Source organism: Canis lupus, chromosome 35 (genome assembly GCF_048164855.1).
Source record: "Canis lupus baileyi chromosome 35, mCanLup2.hap1, whole genome shotgun sequence".
Classification (NCBI taxonomy): Eukaryota; Metazoa; Chordata; class Mammalia; order Carnivora; family Canidae; genus Canis; species Canis lupus.
Window position 1 is genome coordinate 26,124,265 of NC_132872.1, and position 18,324 is coordinate 26,142,588.

At 37.0% G+C, this 18,324-nt stretch overlaps 2 protein-coding genes across 8 annotated transcripts in view; both read right to left on the reverse strand.

Annotated features, from left to right (window-relative positions):
* The window catches only part of LOC140625004 (olfactory receptor 5K1), a 29,114-nt gene extending 16,828 nt beyond the window's left edge, over window positions 1-12,286 (reverse strand). For 2 of the 7 annotated variants that reach the window (XM_072812136.1, XM_072812132.1), the window contains exon 1: window positions 10,952-11,032. The gene's annotated coding sequence lies outside the window, so the exon portion shown is untranslated. Of the gene's footprint in view, window positions 1-7,269; window positions 7,391-10,501; window positions 10,669-10,951; window positions 11,033-12,156 lie in introns of those variants that run through there. The other 5 variants (XM_072812131.1, XM_072812135.1, XM_072812134.1 and 2 more) reach the window with 4 other exon arrangements.
* Window positions 12,287-15,415: 3,129 nt separating this feature from the next.
* Window positions 15,416-16,345, reverse strand: LOC140625005 (olfactory receptor 5K3-like). Its single transcript, XM_072812138.1, has one exon. It carries the CDS (start codon window positions 16,343-16,345, stop codon window positions 15,416-15,418), a length of 930 nt encoding a protein of 309 aa, XP_072668239.1.
* Between the last annotated feature and the right edge of the window lie 1,979 nt (window positions 16,346-18,324).

Below are 18,324 nucleotides of genomic sequence, written 5' to 3' on the forward strand. Positions count from 1 at the left end.
CTCGTCCCTCCCCAGAGCTGCAAGCTAAGAATTCACCTCAGGAGACCACGGTATTTGTTCTGGAGCCTTTCCCCTAAAGAACAGCCTCAAGTACGTACATAACAGGCTGGTACCGTTGTTTGTTTCTAGATTTATTGAGATATGATTGCATGTAACATTGTGTAATTTTAAAGCTGTACGGCATGATGATAACATGTTTATATTGTGAAATGATTATGACTAGAGGTTAGTTAACATCTGACCTGCATCACATCATGTAATTACCCTTTCCATGTGTGTGGTGAGAACTTTTAAAATTTACTCTTAGTGAAAGAAGTCAATCAGAGAAGGACAAACATTATATGGTCTCATTCATTTGGGGAAGATAAAAAATAGTGAAAGGAAATAAAGGTGAAAGGAGAGAAAATGAGTGAAAATATCATTGAGGGAGACAGAACACGAGAGACTCCCAACTCTGGGAAACGAACAAGGGGTGGTGGAAGGGGAGGTGGATGGGGGGATGGGTGACTGGGTGACGGGCACTGAGGGGGGCACTTGACGGGATGAGCACTGGGTGATATGCTATATGTCGGCAAATTGAACTCCAATTAAAAAATAATTATTCATTTAAGCCTTCATATGATTTCTTTATATTTTTAACTTCCTAAAACTTGTAACTTCCTCTACACTGACAGGTATGATGTGTGATGCTTACTATATCCTGGAATCTTAGAAGACTGAATATTAAAAAAGTTTTACATAAAAATTAAATAAACAAAGTTTACTCTTAGCAACTTTCAAGTATATTGAAAATGCCGTAGAATAGATTGGGTTTCACAAAATGTCTTATTTGTCCTATGAAATGAATTCCTTCATCACTATGTAGTTCAGGTGGAATTCACTACGTAGGTATGATTTCCTCTAATAATACCTGGACTACTGCTGATGCAGTGACAGGCTTCCACCCCATGAGAATGCATGCATAGTGTTACCAGGATATATTTGTATCCTTGTGGCGGGGGTAAATGGACAAAATCCAGTTGCCCAACTTCAAAAGGTCCTAAAGGTAATAGGATATGCACAATGGAACTATGACTGGACTTCCTGGGGTTATGTGTGTGGTAAATAAAACAACAATGGTAAATTTATGCTGCAGTTTTATCAAATGAATTCCAAAAATACTGTTTTCCCCAGTCTGTCATTTTATCCAAGTTCCAATGGATCATTTCATGGATAAATTTTAAAATTATTTTCTGTAGGCTATCATGGAGGACAGGCCACATACTTAGAAAGCTGGGTGTTGGGATCAAATTTACAATTTGATTCTATCAACTTCTTTATTTCATTAGTAGTGACATTCTGTTAATATTCTTAATGAGTTGTTTTGGGTCACTCAAGAGGAGTTTATTTAAGATCTCAAAAGGAGGGAAGGTTGATATTATTTTTAATGTGAAATGATTTTCTAAAGTTGAAGTATTTTGCTGCAGCATCTGCTATATGATTGCCCTAATTTCCCTCTACATTTGCAGTGTAATGACCAGGAACTTTAATTATTGGTAGTTGTTTGGGTTGCTGAGTTGATCAAATAACTCCAGGACATAAGAACTTTTTAAAAATTTGTTGCTCAGCAGAAGTTAGAAATCCTCCATTTCCAGAGCATCCTGAAATACTGTGCAGTGCCAAAAGCATATCACCTGTCACTGTACATGTTGGCTATTTTATCCTTTGCCAAGAGGCAGGCCTGTGTTAAAGCAAAAAGTTCAGTCTGTTGGGCCAGAGAAGCCTCTGATGTGGGGCTCGCTTCAGTGACTTCAATAGTTGAAGTTACAACATGGCCTGGCTGATAGTCCCTCATTCCATCTTTCAAATATGAACCATCAGGGAAGCAAAATAACTCAGCATGGCCACTAGGAGTTTTTTTTTGAAGATCCATCCTGGAGATGAGTAATTGGGTCAGTCATTGAAATACAGTTATGATGAGTCTCATCAGTAGGGAGAGGGGAGAAGAGTAGCTGGGGTCAAGGATGGCACCTGGCGATGGTGACATATGGAGGTAAAAGTAGGATTTTATTGGAAATTAATCTGCTGGCAGGTGCTCAACAGGTGTTAAGCATGGTGCGAGTGAACAGAGGTTCTACAGAATGGAGGACATCAGTAGCCAAAAGGGAGCACGAAACTAATTCTTCTACTCTCTTCAGCAGGCTAGCAGTTGGTGCGATGGCTCTCACACAGGGCTACAGTCCTTTGGTCACAGACTTTAACTGCTGGCCATGATGTCCTAAGGGCCTCTATACCTTTGAGTTAAAGAAGATTTTATTAATGGATTGCCTTCACGTTCATAGAGAAAGAGAAATGTAATTTAACAATTTGGACGTCCCAACGCTGGAGGCTCAAGTAAATGGTGTTTCTTCAGATCCCTTTGGTTTAGTTCACTCCACTGAAGTGGCTCAGATTGATGAGCTTTAAGCAGGTATATAAGGGTTGAGCAATAGCAGAGAAGTGAGGGATCCCATTCCAGTAAAATCCAAGTAACCGTCATTTAGTTTGGGAGATGGGGAAGGAACAAATATGGCTTTTTTTTGTTGTTATTGTTATTTTGTTTTGTTTTCTGGATCTAGAAGAAGCTTTTGGTTACTAATGACATATCGCAAGTATTTGACTTGTGGCATCTTCCAGTGTAGCTTTTTCTTGGGTACCTTATGTCTTATTTGTAGCCAATCGCATTAGGAATTGAATATTGTTAGTTTATCAACCTTCCTCTGAAGGGGAACAAAGGAGTAAGTCACCCTCATATTGCAACAAAGTGGGCTTTGGGGAAAATTACATCAGCTATGTCAGCTTTTAAAATCTGAGAAAAAGAAATAGAGCTCTCAGTGTAGCCCTGTGGTGTGATTGTCCAACTATGTTGTTTTTTCCTAAATTAAAGCATATACAAATTGGCTTTCTGGGATCCATTGGTACATTGGACACAAGGTACTATAGAGATCTGTTACTGTTGAAATAGCAGAATATAGAGCATGAGGATTAGGCACAACTGGGTGCCAAGGTATAACTATGATTTATTGCTCTTGGGTCCTGCGTGAATATCTGTCCTCTTCTGTGACATTTTTGTATGGGATGAATTGGATGTTACAAGAGGAGGTGCATGGAATAATTAAACCCTTATTTAGTATTCCTCGATTATGGGTTTAATCCCTTTAATGGCTTCAGCATTCAATAGGTATTGCTTAATATTGGAAGGGGCTTGGAAGAGTGAATCAGAATTGTTATAGAAGGAATAGTGTGTGTATGTTCCAATCTCAGTAGAACATTTGGACTAAAGGATTTCAGGATTTCTTTCATTGTCAAGAAGTAGGTGCTATGTGATTTGAATTATGGGAAAGACAGTTATTGGTATTGACCCATTTGTTGTAGATCCTTTTATGCTTTGTGGATATGTTATTTCTCAAGCTGTTTCTCCTTTTTGAGAGAAAGAAACATGGTCCTGCCTGAGAAGTCTCTAGAGGACTTGTTCCAGTGAATGAACAGGAGCTGTGGGAATGAGTAGAAACTAATGAGTGCCCAGCAGTGCTCCCAATTAAAAGGGAATAAAGAAAATAAAACAAAAAATAAAAGGATTTAAAAAGCATCAGAGGGGCATTGGAAATGCCTACCATTTGAAATGTACTCTGAGGAAGGAGGAAAGAGGCTGGTGGGATTGAGGACCGCTAGTGTTACTCCTGTGTGTCTACAAGGGCTCATGGTACTTCATTCTCAATGGTAGGGTCCGTTTCTCCTATGGTATTGGTTAACAGTAGTGGGGAAATTGCTTTTATCTTTGAAACCTCCTTATTCTGTCATGTGAGTAAAAGGTAGAGTTTTTTTTCTTGGTCTCCAAATTTCTGAACGAGAAATCAAAATTGTCTTTAGGTGCTTTGGTTTGTATATGTCTTCTGAGTTTCAGGCTTTCTTTCAATGCCCAGGCTTTTTGTAATAATGATAAATTCCTTTAATAAGGATTGGACCTTGATTTCTTTGTTGCCTTCTAGGTAGTTAATTAGTGTAATTGACAATTCATGACCTGTGTAGCCTGGACCTATAAATCCATGGCTAGCAGGGTTTTCTCTTTTTCTGTCTGCTATATAGTGCAGGATAACTGAATGCAGGTAAGGAATTACGAATGCTATCTTATTGGTTTCTGGATGTTCTGTAGTCTTTTTGTTCCCTTCTTTCTTGCTGTGAATTGATGATTTTCTGTGGTGGTATGCTTCCATTCCCTACTGTTTATCTTTAGTGTGCCTATTGTAGTATTTTGCTTTGTGATCACCGTGAGGCTTTATGTATCATTTTAAATTCATTCCCTTTTGATGGATATCTTGCTTAATTCTATTTTCACCTATCATGAACAGGCTACTAAGTAATATCTATTTAAATATATCCTTGTTCTCTGATCCATTAAAAGTAAAATATGTAGATCAGAGTGCATAAATACTTCAAAGGTTTTAAATCTTTTTTTGCTAATTTGCCATCGAGAAAGATTGTATCAATCTGGGAAAAGTTCATTTCATGATACTCCTAACAATTTGGCTGTCATCATCCCTTTTATTTTTTGCCAAACTGATAGTTCTTCTTCCCCTCATCCCCAAAGGTAAAATAAATAAGACATCAATGATGTTTTAATTTCTTTAATTTATGATTTAAACATTAAGATTTTATTATTTTTTTAAAGATTTTTATTTATTCATTCGTGAGAGACACAGAGAAAGAGAGAGAGAGAGGCAGAGACACAGGCAGAGGGAGAAGCAGGTTCCATGCAGGGAGCCCGACCTGGGACTTGATCTTGGGTCTCCAGGATCACGCCCTCGGCCGAAGGCAGGCGCCAAACCGATGAGCCACCCAAGGATCCCTAAGATTTTATTTTTAAGTAGTTTCTATACCTAATGAGGGGCTCAAACTTATAACCCTGAGAATCGAGAATCACATCATACCTCTTAATTTCCTTAATTTAAATTTATTTATTTATTTATTTTTAGGTTTAATTTAAATTTAAATGAATTAAATATAGGTTCTTAAATTTATTGGCTATTTGTATTTCTTTCTTTTTTATGTACATTGGTCCTTTCTATTTAGAATCTTTGCCTTTTTTCATATCAATTGTAAAAGCTTTTTATATATCAAAGGTCTTAATCTTTTTCTTTCTCTTGTAAATGTCTTAAATATTTTTCTTGTAAAAATATTGGCCATTAACTCTGTTCTTTCTTAATTATATAGAAGTTTTAAAGTTTTACATGGTCATTATAAGATGGTCTACCCAGGAGAACTGTGTTCTTGCCCACTAGTTGGAAGAAAAATATTTAATTCAGTAAACAGTTCCAAAGAGTTACAAAACCAATAAGTCAAACATGGAATAGTAAGGCAACACAGAGATTACTAATGGTGGGAAGTTCCTATGGGGAGGAATGGTATTAACAGAACTCATGATTCTGGTGACAGGCAGAGTTTTCCTTCAGGAGCTGGAATTGATGAGGAGGTCCAGCTTGTGCTGGAGACACTGCCCTTCGCACAGAAAGAAGGAAGAAATATTGTGGTTTCTTTCCCTAGACTCCTTAATTTATTAACAGTACTTTCTATTGCCCAAATTTAGCCCAAAGTTACTTGAAAGGGAATCTGGGAAACTGAGTTTATAGAGGCCTTTTGATTGTGAAACAAAACACAGAAGTTCAGAAATCAATTGAAGACAAGTCCTTTCTCAAGTTTGCTTCTTGTACTATTTGTATTCAGTTTTGGTTCTTACATATTTTTTCATATGTAGTCCGATAAAAGATGTGAATAGAAATCCAAAATTATTTCTAAATGACAGGCTAGTTTCCCCATCACCATCATTTCTCCATTGATTTAAAATTACACCTTTAACATATTTTGAAATTTTAAAGTAATTTGGGTTTATTTTTCTACTTTTATTTAGCTCCACATACCTCCTTGTATATGTTGTCAGTCTACCACATTGCCTTCTATTCTAAAAGTTGGTGACAAGCATTTATTCATCCAGATGATTCTTAGGATAATTTTGTATAATTAGGAAGGAATATGAGAATTAGAAGAACTGGAAATGCTTTAGGTATGCATATTAAGTTGGTACCCAACTGAAACTCTTCTTCCTATTTACATTTTTTGAACCGACCACAGAAAAGCATATTAAAGTTTAAAGACCTATATAGCAAAACCACCATTTTGCTACCCTTCACTTAGGTTTCATGGTCACTGAACAGTCCTGGAGAACAACCAGTACAGACTGGGGAAGACAGGCAGGGGTCCCAGGTGAAACATTCACAAGAAAAACCTAGAATTGACAAGTTATTTGACATCTAGGAAATTTTGCATTTGATTTAGTGATAAAAAATATTATTCAAAAGGGAAAAAAAACCCAAGGTGATTATTAACCCTAAAGAAAGGAAAATTTTTGTGGAAGAAAGAAAACATCATTATAGTATCCTGTGTGTTTTTCCTATGAACAAAACGTATATAGTCATCATAATGTTAACACAGTATCGATAAACTTATAATTCTACTATAGCTGTACTGAAAGGGTGAGGGGATGTGAAGATTTAGGTGTAAAAATTCTCATATTTCAGGGTGTGAATTTCATAATTTTTAAAACTAAAAAACCCAACGAGTAGCAACATAAGCATGTGATTGAAAATTACAGACACGTATAACAAAAGGACAGATAAAAGACTTGAAAGTGGTTGTGGGGGTTGATATTTCTTCATTAAAAACTTTGAAGTTTTAGGGGGAACAAAATGATCTTGAGTAAGTGTATGAGATATTTAGTGAATCCATACTTAGAATTAAGAGCAACGATTAGCTTGCCCCATATGCCACAGTTAATAAGTGACAGAGACCTGGGTTGAGACCCAGGGACAGGTTGAGAGGGGAACTAGAGCAGAGCAAAGCTAGTCAGTAACCCAGGGCTAGAAGGAGACCTTCACCTTGATGAAGAACATTTCTGAAAAAGCTACCGCTGAGGTCCACTTCGGCATGGCAGCGTAAGTTCCAGGGCCAGTTTCCCCAGAAGAACGGCATAAATGGTGAATATTATATATTAAAAAACACGATTTAGAAATTTCTGAAAAATGGGGGTGGCTGTGCTAGCAGTACCCCAGCAGGGTTGGGTCCCTGAGAGGCTCTGGTGGTGGCAGAGGCCGCGGGGTGCACAGCCAGGAGGACTAGCTGGGGTCCCCAGGGCCCGGGGCTCCCCTGGAGGCTGATGGGTGCCCACCCCAACTACGACGAAGAGGAGGGAGAGAGCACCTGCTACAGCTGCGAGCCCTTTGGAGCTCCGGAACCTGCTGGAAGCCAGCGCCCCGCACCTTCTGGCCCCTACCTGAGCCTCCTGCAGATGCAGCTGAGGGCGCTGGGCTGAGACCTACTGTGAGGTCAAGCGTGGCAACCTGGGGCTGCCTGACATGGACAGCCACGTGCTGGTGGGCACCAACCTGAGTCTATTGCTGCTCCACTCTATGTCCCTGTGCGCATCGGTGGCCATGAGAGGCTTGGTGTTTGGGCTCTGTGCCCACATTAAGCTGTGAAACCTGCAGTGTATGGGCAGAGTTCACCCGAAACCACCAGCAAGTCCATATCTCTGCTACTCCGCCGTAGGGCCCCTGACCCCAAGGTCAGAGATTGCTGCCCACCTCACATCTCCTCATGAGCTGGGACCTGGAGCTGTGGCCACTTTGTTTTAGGCCATTGCAATCTGGGTAAGCTCATGGTGCTGGCATCCCTCCCACTGCCCACAGGTTTTTTTGCACCAGGTGGATGATGTTTCTGGCTGTGGGCATGCCTTCTAAAAAAGAAAAAAAAAAAAAGAGAGAGAAAAAAGAAAAAAGAAAAGAAAGGAAAGAGGAAAGGAAAAAGAAAAGGAAGAAAAGAAAGGAAAAGAAGGTTCTGGAAATTGTGGTAAGGGCATGCAGCAAATGAAACATGCATTCAAGAAAGTATATTGAAATTTGCCAAGAACAATGAGAATCTAAGGCATTTGAATCATAATATACTCTCTACCTTGCCAGCTCAGTGTGACTAAAAGTCCACTCTATTCAGGTGCAGCCAAGAACACAAAACTCCCTCCTCACCTCCCCCCCCCCCCCCCACCTGCTAGCAGTTGAGGGCCACACCTACAGCTTTTCTCACCTCCTTCCATTTGTGTATTGTGGAAGTTAAATTCTAGGTGAGTGTGATCAAGAGTTTGGGGGATCCTTTTTTCTCTCCAGTCAGCAATCATATAAAGTAGAAGCTCTACTTTCGGCATGGCACAACAAGGATACCAAGACGTGATCGCATTTGTAAGGCAGTTGTGAGCTGGAATGGGCAAGCTGAGATTCCTGGCTGCTTGTTGTACCTACCCAGTGGCCCACTCCTAAAGCAGGGGTATCATACAGACAGAAGTTGGCACTATCACTGGTCCCATGTCCAAGAGTTAAGTCTTAGAGATCTTACCCAAAAGGGAAGAAGGGCCTTAAGAACAGAGACCTCCAAGGTGTCTCTAAAAAAAGTGACTATTGGCAAAAGAAGATTAGTAGGAGATTGGTGGAACTATTGGTGAAACATCCAACTGGTTTGCCTAGAAAATGCAGGATGTGAGAAAGCAGGGAGGAGCTTGCCTCAAGTTAGAAAGAGCATCAAACATTGTCCTCAAAAACCATGCTTCAGAGGGGCCCAAATTTAATTGCTTATGAAAGTGGAAAAACTCATTGCCCAAGGCATTAAAATAAGAGAGAGAGAGAGAGAGAGAGAGAGAGAGAGAGCTCATGCAGCTGGAGATGATCAAAGAAAGAGAGAAGAGGACCTCTGATAAAACCATGGTCATTCCAAGTGACTAGTGCATGCTGTATCCTCTGGAGAGCAACAACAGAAGCCTTACACTACAGGAAAGGGATATATGTGTATATATGTGAACACACACATATACACACAAATATACACACAAAATATCTACCCAGTCACTAAACAAACAAGGATCTAATAAGACCCAGGCATGAATGAGTATCCAGAGTTCTAAAATATATTATCTTAAATGTCCAATTCTCAACAATAACAAAAAAGTCATGAAGTAGGCAAAAAGTGTGACCCATACACCAAAAAATTAGCAGATAAGACAAACTGTGAGAGCGATCATGTATTGAATTTAACAAAAATAACTTATAAATAATCATGATAAATGTGTTCACAGAACTAAAGGAAACCAGGATTAAATAAGGAAGGTATAAATGCCATGTTATGTGAAATAGAGACTATCAATAAAGAGAAGGTATAAAGAAACATTTAAATGGAAATTCTGTAACTGAAATGTACAACGGAAATAAAAAATTCACTCCAGACGCTCGACTGTAGATTTACACTGACAGAAGGAAGATCAGTGAATTTGAAGTTATATCAACAGAGAGTATGCAAGCCAAAGGATAAAGGAAAAAAGAAAGAATGAGGAGAAATGCAGAGTCTCAGAGAAATAAAGCCAGCACTAAGTGCACCAGCATGGGCATACGGGAGTACCAGGACAACACATTTCTGAAGAAAGACTTGTATAAAAAAGATCCAAGTTGTTTGTTGACAAAAATTGAGCAAAAAGCACACATGCTATCCAATAAAAATTGGGTAAAAGGTCTGAACAAGCATTTTACCAAAGAAGAAATACAGATGGCAAATAAGCATTTGAAAGCTGTTCCACATTATTTGCCATAAGGAATTGCAAATTAAAACAATAATGACATACAGAAAAGACTGGCTCAAATTGAAAAAAAAAGAACAAATACCAGTTGCTGGCAAGAATACGGGATGACAGGAGCACATGCACATGCCCTCACTCTGCCAGCTGTCAGGGCCTAGGAGCAATGACATAGCAGAAACAATTACATGCCCATGGCCCAGATCTTGGTTCTTAATACCATTTTCCAGTGAAAGAAATAGGTTTACTTGGAGAAAGAGCTGATTCAGTGACGAGAGCAGGAAATAAATATATAAGACGAGCCTGGAGCATCTTGTAATGTCAGAAAATTAAAAAAAGAAAAAAAAAGCTAAACAACAAACACACACAAACCCATCCAGTCTACACAATACAATGATGAGTGTATGTCAGAGGGTCAGAGGAGCCGATAAACATGGCTCCCAGTGGCCAAAGCTAGAAGGATTTGAGCAGCAAAATTAAAGTAGTATTTAATTATGTCAAAGTATAAAATAAATATCTATGGTTCTATAGTGATGTAAATAGAGGATTGAATATATAAATAAATGAGGTGAAAAGACAAATTCCAACTTATATAGATACTTTGTCCCAGGGAGGTGGTCCATATCTTATCTCTCTGTAAGTGTGGGCTGTGGATAGTGACTTCCTTACAAAGAACACAGTAAGGGAAGGTGGAGAAAGAGCACTTCACATGGAGAAACCTGGCAAACACTGCCTTACTAGGTGGTCAAGGCCAATATGAGGGTTACAAGTTATGAGGATAGTATTTGCCACCTATAGGGTGTAATAAAAATGGCAATTTACCTTTGTGGTCTTCCTCCTAAAAAGCAATCACCCAAATCTAATCTAATCATGAGAAAAGCATCAGAAAAATTCCAGTTGAGGGACATTCTACAAAATGGCTGATTAGGACTCCTCAAAATTTACCAAGGACATCAAAAACAAGAAATGTCTGAGAAACCATCACAGATCCATGAGAGAAGCCTAGAGAGGTGATGACTAAATATTTAAATTTAAATTTATTAAAAAGTTTGAGGTAAGGTTCTTATTTCTCAGAAGGAAGCCAGAGAACACTAGGGGGAGGGGGACAATCACCAGTTTTCTGCTTCCAGTTACAATAACTGATTTAAATAATTGTCATTGGATGCTAAAACTGTTGATTAAAAATTATTAAGGAACAAGAAATTGACATGGTGCCAATGTATCCCCCTCCAGATTAGCTTATTTAATAGCAAGGAAATAACTTATCTTTACCATAGAAAAAGTTGATGGTACCACCTTAATGAAGTAATCAGTGAATGGCAGCAGTTAAGACCGTTTGATATTGTAGGTCTCATGATGGGAGAAGGAAAACTGCACAGCTGTGATTGCTGAACTATTTAATTCAAATCTAATCATGACGAAACATAAGAAAAATATAGATGGTGGGATATTTTACATGATGTCTGACACAAATAATTAAAAATTTTAAATGTCATGAAAGAAAAAAGGCAAGAAGTTTCTTCTAAATTAGAGGAGATTAAAGCATGATAATAGCAAAGTGAATCCTAGCCTTTAATTAAATTCTTGATGAAAAATAAATTAGTGTCAAGGACAATTTGAGGAAAATTGGGAAATATCTCAATATGAACATCATATTAGATGATATTAAATTCCTTTAGGATGATAATTATATGAGGGGCTGCCTGGGTGGCTCAGTTGGTTAAGCATCTGCCTTCAGTTCAGGTCATGGACTTTGGGTCCTGGATCAAGCCCCACATGCCTCAGGCTCCCTCATGCCTCAATGGGGTGCTTTCTTCTCCCTTTCCCCTCTACCCTTTCCTATTTACTCTCCACAGCTGCTTGTGCTTGTTTTCTCTCTCTCTCTCTCTCAAATAAATAAATAAAATCTTTACAAAATTGTATTATAATGTAGGAAATATCTTTGTTCTTTTGAGATATATGTTGAAGAATTTATGAGGAAATTGTCATTATCTCATCATATATATGAATATACACATATACATACATGGATCAAATATGTATATATACACATTTGCAGATGGATAACAGGGCCAATGTGCTGAAATGTTAATACTTAATAATCTTGGTTTAAAAAAGTCATGAGCATTCTCTCAACATTTTTGTGGATTTGAAAGTTGTCAAAATAAATCTGGAGGAAAATGTCATTGATTCATATTTTTCTTGACTCTGTCCTCTCTCTGCCCACTTTACAGCTTAGTTTCTTGAAAGTTTTCCTCTCTTGCTACTTTCATTTCTCTATGTTGCGTATCATATCATTTAGTGTGTAAGAACATGAATTTGATGCCTAGATTTGATCCCTGAGCTCCACCTTAATTATTCTATGGACAAGTTATGAAACCTCTTCGTCCTCCATTTTTTTTTCAGTTGGGTAAGAAATTAAAATATAGAAATAAAAGTAAAACCATATAATGATTGCTCTTCTCTGTTTAACTTACTTCACTCAGCATAATTCCCTCCAATTACATCCACGTCGAAGCAAATGGTGGGTATTCATCATTTCTAATGGCTGACAAAACATGAGACTCTTAACTCTAACTCTGGGAAATGAGCAAGGGGTAGTGGAAGGGGAGGTGGGTGGGGGGTTGGGGTGACTGGGTGATGAGCACTGAGGGGGGCACTTGACGGGATGAGCACTGGGTGATATGCTATATGTTGGCAAATTGAACTCCAATAAAAAATATTAAAAAAAAGAAATAAAAGTTAAAAATGTAATGGATGTGTGAAGGATTAAATGGAATCCATTGCAATGTTATGTATAAGCTAAAAGGGTGTCTGAGAATTAATTTAAAATAAAGTATCAAATGAGAGATGAGGCGATAGACACAAATCAGTTAATATTTATTCAGTTGCAATAAAAGCATTTTTTCCACATAAGCTTAACAATAAGATCTATTGGATTCTAGAACCAAAAAGAATGGTTGATAACAGTGATGCTGGGTCTGTTTCTCTGTGATTCCCTCAGCTATGCCCTCCTTTGTGTGTTGACTTCATCCTCAAGCTCGATTCTCTTTTGATGGCAAAATGGAAGTAGACTGTGCCAGATTTCATGTCCATACAGCATGACATTCAGAGGAAGAAAGTACCTTATTTGGTGGATCTCTTTTAAAATAAAGGAAATATATATCCCAGAAACTTCCATAAAAATCACTTCTTTAGTCTCATTAGCTCCAAATAAGTCACATACTCTTCCCTTAAAGGGGGCTTTAGGCTTCAGTGTTGCTAAGAGTGGGAAGAGGGTGGTGCAGAAATACATAACAAAATTTGTGGTATCCCTGGAAAAGGGAAAGGGATCCATGCATGTGAATCTAACAAGTAAAAGTGTCCTCTAATGCAGAGAGTGTATACAAAAGAACAACATTCATCTACCTCAGGCATCTGGATCCCTTTAGACTCTTAAGAAAATGTGTTTAGGGCCTTTAAGAGCTTTGTTTCCGTGGGTTATATCTAACAGTATGTACAGTTAGAAATTAAAACCAAGAAGTTAAAAATTATTTATAGACTTGTTCCAAAGTAAGAATAATAAATCTATCATACATTAAGTTAAATAATTATATCAAAATATATTAAAGGAAATGGTTAGCAAATGGTTCAATGTGTCAGGTCCCTTTTTAAGTATTAGTGATAGGAAATCAGCCATGACTAGGTTGGTACTCACAGGACGAATATGGCTTTCATTTTTTATCTAATAATTACAATTTAGTATTTTTTTCTTTAAAATGTTGCTTATATCTGTGCACTCCTCTCCTTTCATCCTCCAGTTTCAAACTCATCAACTAAGATATGAATTCTTGAAGTTAGCCTCATTGCTTCCAGCTTCATTCCAATCAATTGCCAGATTAGTTTTCTGAAAAATACAATCAGATTACCCAGTTCTAGGAAGAATTTGGTGTCTGATGTCTTTGAGATACATTCAGATTCCTTAGGGTGGCATTTAAGATACTCAGTAACCTGATGGGCTTTCCCTCTTATTTCCCATATTTGGCAACAGCTCGTAACAATAGTTGTGGCAGCTTTCTGACTCTGTCCATGGTTCCCCTCTTCACCCCTGTTCCCAGTGCCATACTTACTTCCATAGACATTGACTGTGGTCATACCCATTCCTTTTTTCCTCCAAACAAAATTTTTAAAAAATCATTTTTAAGACACATGTTACATCTGATGCTGCCTGAGGATTAAATACCCCAGGCTACAAGGGTTTCCATTTTCTTTTTTCTTTTTTTTTAAGATTTTATTTATTTATTCATGAGACACACACACACACACACACACACACACACACACACACACAGGCATAGACACAGGCAGAGGCAGAAGCAGGGTCCATGCAGGGAGCCTGATGTGGAATCACACCCTGGGCTGAAGGCTGAAGGCGGTGCTAAACCATTGAGCCGCCCGGGCTGCCCCCCATTTTCTGAACTCTCAAGCAGTATTAATACAAATTCTAGTTCAATCTGAATGACCTGGATGAAATTGAGCAAGCATCTCAATGTTTCAGTGTATGAGGATTTTACTGAGAAAAAGCATGAAAAATCATGTCTAACCAGTATAATCTATAGGAAGGGCCAGCTCTGTGCCTTACCAGATAACATGTTCTCAGTAATTTATTATTTTTCTTTTCTATTTGCAAAAAAAGTGAATAACAAATATTTTGTTTAGGTATTTAGAATTTTCCCTATTTTGTGCCTCATTTATGCTTTACAGCTTCTCCAGCATTTTGTTAATGGTGAGAATGGAGCAGTAATTTACATTTGAATCAGTACAGGTTGGTGAAATATCTAGTAACACACAAGATAAGTAATATCAGAGGAAAAAAACCATCATTTACTGTAATGTATTCAGGATTACACTCCATTTTTGCCAGTAAGACAAACTGTGTGAGATTATCTAAATCCATATGGATTATGGATTTCAGTGTATATACTATCTATTTCAACTACAGATTGATAAATCACCAATATAGACATACTCTATTTCACAGAATTTGAAAGTAAAATTGACTAACAGTCAAGATGAAAATAGTCTTTTTAATTATACATTTTATTACTATTCTTTTCTTGTTTTAAATATTTTTTAATTGCTAAATGCATATAATAAATTTTCTACTTTTAAGGATGAAAGTATTCTTGATTTGAGCATAGACATTTTGTGTAAATTAATATTCAGATATATTCTCTTGAATCAACTCAAGAAAATAATCAAATATGTACAGTTTACCTGTGACAGATGGTCTTGATTAAGAAGGAATTAATTCTTGATAATTTTGAAGGTACCAGAATTTGTAGGATTATGGTTTGGGATTCAAGAAATTGATCAACAATATTAAATGGAAGTGAGGTTTATATATACTGACTTCTAGTCCTACTTATTGTTGTATTTGTTGAAAATTGTAACTCATTACACTTTGAAACAATTAGTTAATAGTTTAGCTAATTTCGTTGTGACACAATTTGTGAGCTCAAGAATAATGATTTAGTTCATTCTTGCTGGGAGCTAGAAGCTTAGATTTTGAAATAAATTGTACAGAATGTCTCCTTACTGAACTTCTTTATTTGACTCCTATACTATCATGCTTTAGTAATTTAATATTTTACATATGAAGTGGTCATTTTCTATTCTCAATACTCAGAATATTCAGAAAAACATTTTCTCAAACTTAAGTTAGTTTTCCATAGGGGATGATATTTCTTTTAAATGTTATAAAATTTTCTTTATATTTCTTTTCATGGCATTTATTACTTCCTTATTTCTTAGACTATAAATAAAAGGATTTAATAAAGGGATTACTAGAGTATAAAAAATAGCAACAGGTTTATCTTTATCCTCTTCTTTAACTGAATTTGGTCGAATGTACACAAAGAGAAGAGAACCATAGAACATTGAGACAGAGAGAAAGTGAGATGCACAGGTAGATAAGGCTCTGCCTCTTCCCTCTTTGGATTTCATTCTGAAAATCATGAAAAGGATGCAGAGATAAGAGATTATGACTATGATAATAGAGAAGACTAAAATTGAAGCAGAAAAGATAAATATCAACAATTCATTGATATAAGGGTCAACACAGGAGAGTTTGAATAATGGAAGAACATCACAAAAAAAGTGATTAATCTGATGAGACCTACAGAAAGTTAAACGAAAGAGAAACACTATATGAATCATGGAATGCAGGTTTCCTGCTATGTAGGCCCCTGCGGTCATCTGAAGGCAGAGCTTCTTCGACATCAGGGTGTGGTACTGCAGTGGGCTGCAGATGGCCACATAGCGGTCATAGGCCATTGCTGCCAGGAGAAAGCAGTCTGCAGTTTCAGCAAGGCACAGAAAATAAAATTGTGCCATGCATTCATAGAGGGAAATCATTCTGTCCTTCGAAAAGAAATTCTCTAACATCTTGGGGGTAATGGCACAGGCACAACAGGAATCCATTAGAGCCAGGTTGCCCAGAAAGATGTACATGGGTGTGTGAAGGCGACGCTCCATAAGGATCAATGCCACCAGGCCCAGATTCCCCACCATGGTCACCAGATAGATAGTGAGAAACACCACAAACAGAACGGTCTTCAACTTTGGGTGATCTGTAAATCCTATGAGAATAAATTCAGTTGTCAAGGAGTAATTATCCTCAGTCATATCCACGTTCTCTGTGGAGATAGGAATTCTGGAGATACAAGAGTCTAATTCAGGGTATGTATAGTTTTCCTTCCAAATTTTCTATCTACAACAAAGAGAGGAGTTCTTCAAACCTCTCTTACTCTCTCTGGATGCAGTCACACAAACGTCTAGGGGATACTCATTCCCCTAAAATGTCAGCTTCATAACCTCGACTCTGGAAATCAGCATCACATGAATATTCTTGTATTTCCAAGAAGAATGCTTACCGTGGACAAGTTTTGTCATTATGAATTCCTGCATGAAGAGTGTACAGATCTAGGGTATCCATATTTGTTTCATCGTTGACATATAATGTTAGTATCAGTTTCTCTATTAAAGATCCTTAAAATGAATTTAAAATCAATTTTCATATATACATATTTTTTGAACTGAGTAAAAAGTTTTTCAGATGCTCTCCAGTGGAGTGAATGCTTGAAAATAGAATATGACAGTCAATTTAACTTTATGTATTAGGAATTGTATGAAGATCACTAAGGATTAAGAAGAAGAGGACCTTTATCTTTAAAGAAAATAACTTTGGATATCCAAGGAAATAAATATCTCTATATTATCATCTCTCTCATTCCTTTTTATGGTATTACATCCACTTTGATAAAAACTAACTTTATCCATGCCATCATTCCTGTCGATTTTTGCCCAGATTTCTAAATCCTTTTCTTCTTTATGTAACGCAGAGTTTACATATAATGCCACATCATGAAGTTTAACTAAATGCCCCAGACTACACTGATTTTCACTTTCTGCAGCCTCCAGAGTATCCCATATACCCACCACACTCTAAGGTTGCTTGTGTATAATCTACAAGGCTGTTTTTTCCATATATGATGCACAGTTTCTTTATTAGAATTGTAGACATTTGAGCATAGCTATGCTTCTACTTCTTATACGAGTTGTTTCATGCTATAGAAAAGGAGCAGTAGGATTCCAGTCCTAGCTTCATTCCAAAGACCTGAGATGGGGAACTATCAGTGTACTACTGCTGATCCTCAGTGACCTCTTGGGTTTCTGCAAATTGAATCAGCTAATTTTGAAGAACAGCCTACAAAGGTAATTAGTCAAAATTTAGCATTGAATAGAAGTTATGAATCATTCTCTTATCTGAATTAACCCCTCTACTATTTTCTTGTTTCCTAAGAAACTTATGTAAAATTATCTGAAGTATGTCACAGTAGTTTAAAAGTTGATAACAATACATTTGCCTGTATCTTTTAGTTTTGTAACACTTAGAAAAAGAGAAAAATCTTAAAACAATAGGATTTAGAAAAAATTTTATTTCTCTCAAAGGCTATCTTCTATCTTTACTTAGTGATCTATTAGGATATATTGGCCAATGTGTCTAATTATATGAATTCTATGGTCAAAATAGGTTTATTTTTGCATAATCGAAACTTCAAAATAAAAGCACAGGCTGTACATTTTCAGTTTTTACAATATTAAACATAAGCCATTTGATAACAAGAGCAATGTTAGAAATAATTTTCAATGTACCTGCCTAAATTATTTCACAGAGCTAAGCTGTGTTCTTACCTGTATATTTTGAAAATTTACCTTATAATCAGAAAAAGGCAGCATGAATTGAGTTTAAATCTCATTTCCCATAGCCTTCGGGCATGAGAAGAGCTAGAAAGGTGGGAAGTTGAAATCTGAAAGCAATGAAAAAATGCTAAGTTATTCAGATAAATAAATAATTATGGATGCTAATAACAAATGCCAAAAAATTGTATACTTCCTTTATTAAATATAAATTTGGATATCCTTTACCTTATTGCTCTGAGAAGCATTTTATAACACATTGCTTTTTGTTATGGTGTTAAATCTCGTAGAGTTTCAGAATATAAATTCTGATCTCAAAACATTTGGGATTAAAATAATTAAAATCTGGGAGTCTACTAATAGGTCAGTGTCAATAATTATGTTCCTTACAATGCAAAGTTAAA

What these genes read in the sequence shown, in the direction of transcription:
- LOC140625005 (XM_072812138.1), bottom strand. Translation starts at nt 16,345, where the DNA reads ATGACTGAGGATAATTACTCCTTGACAACTGAATTTATTCTCATAGGA.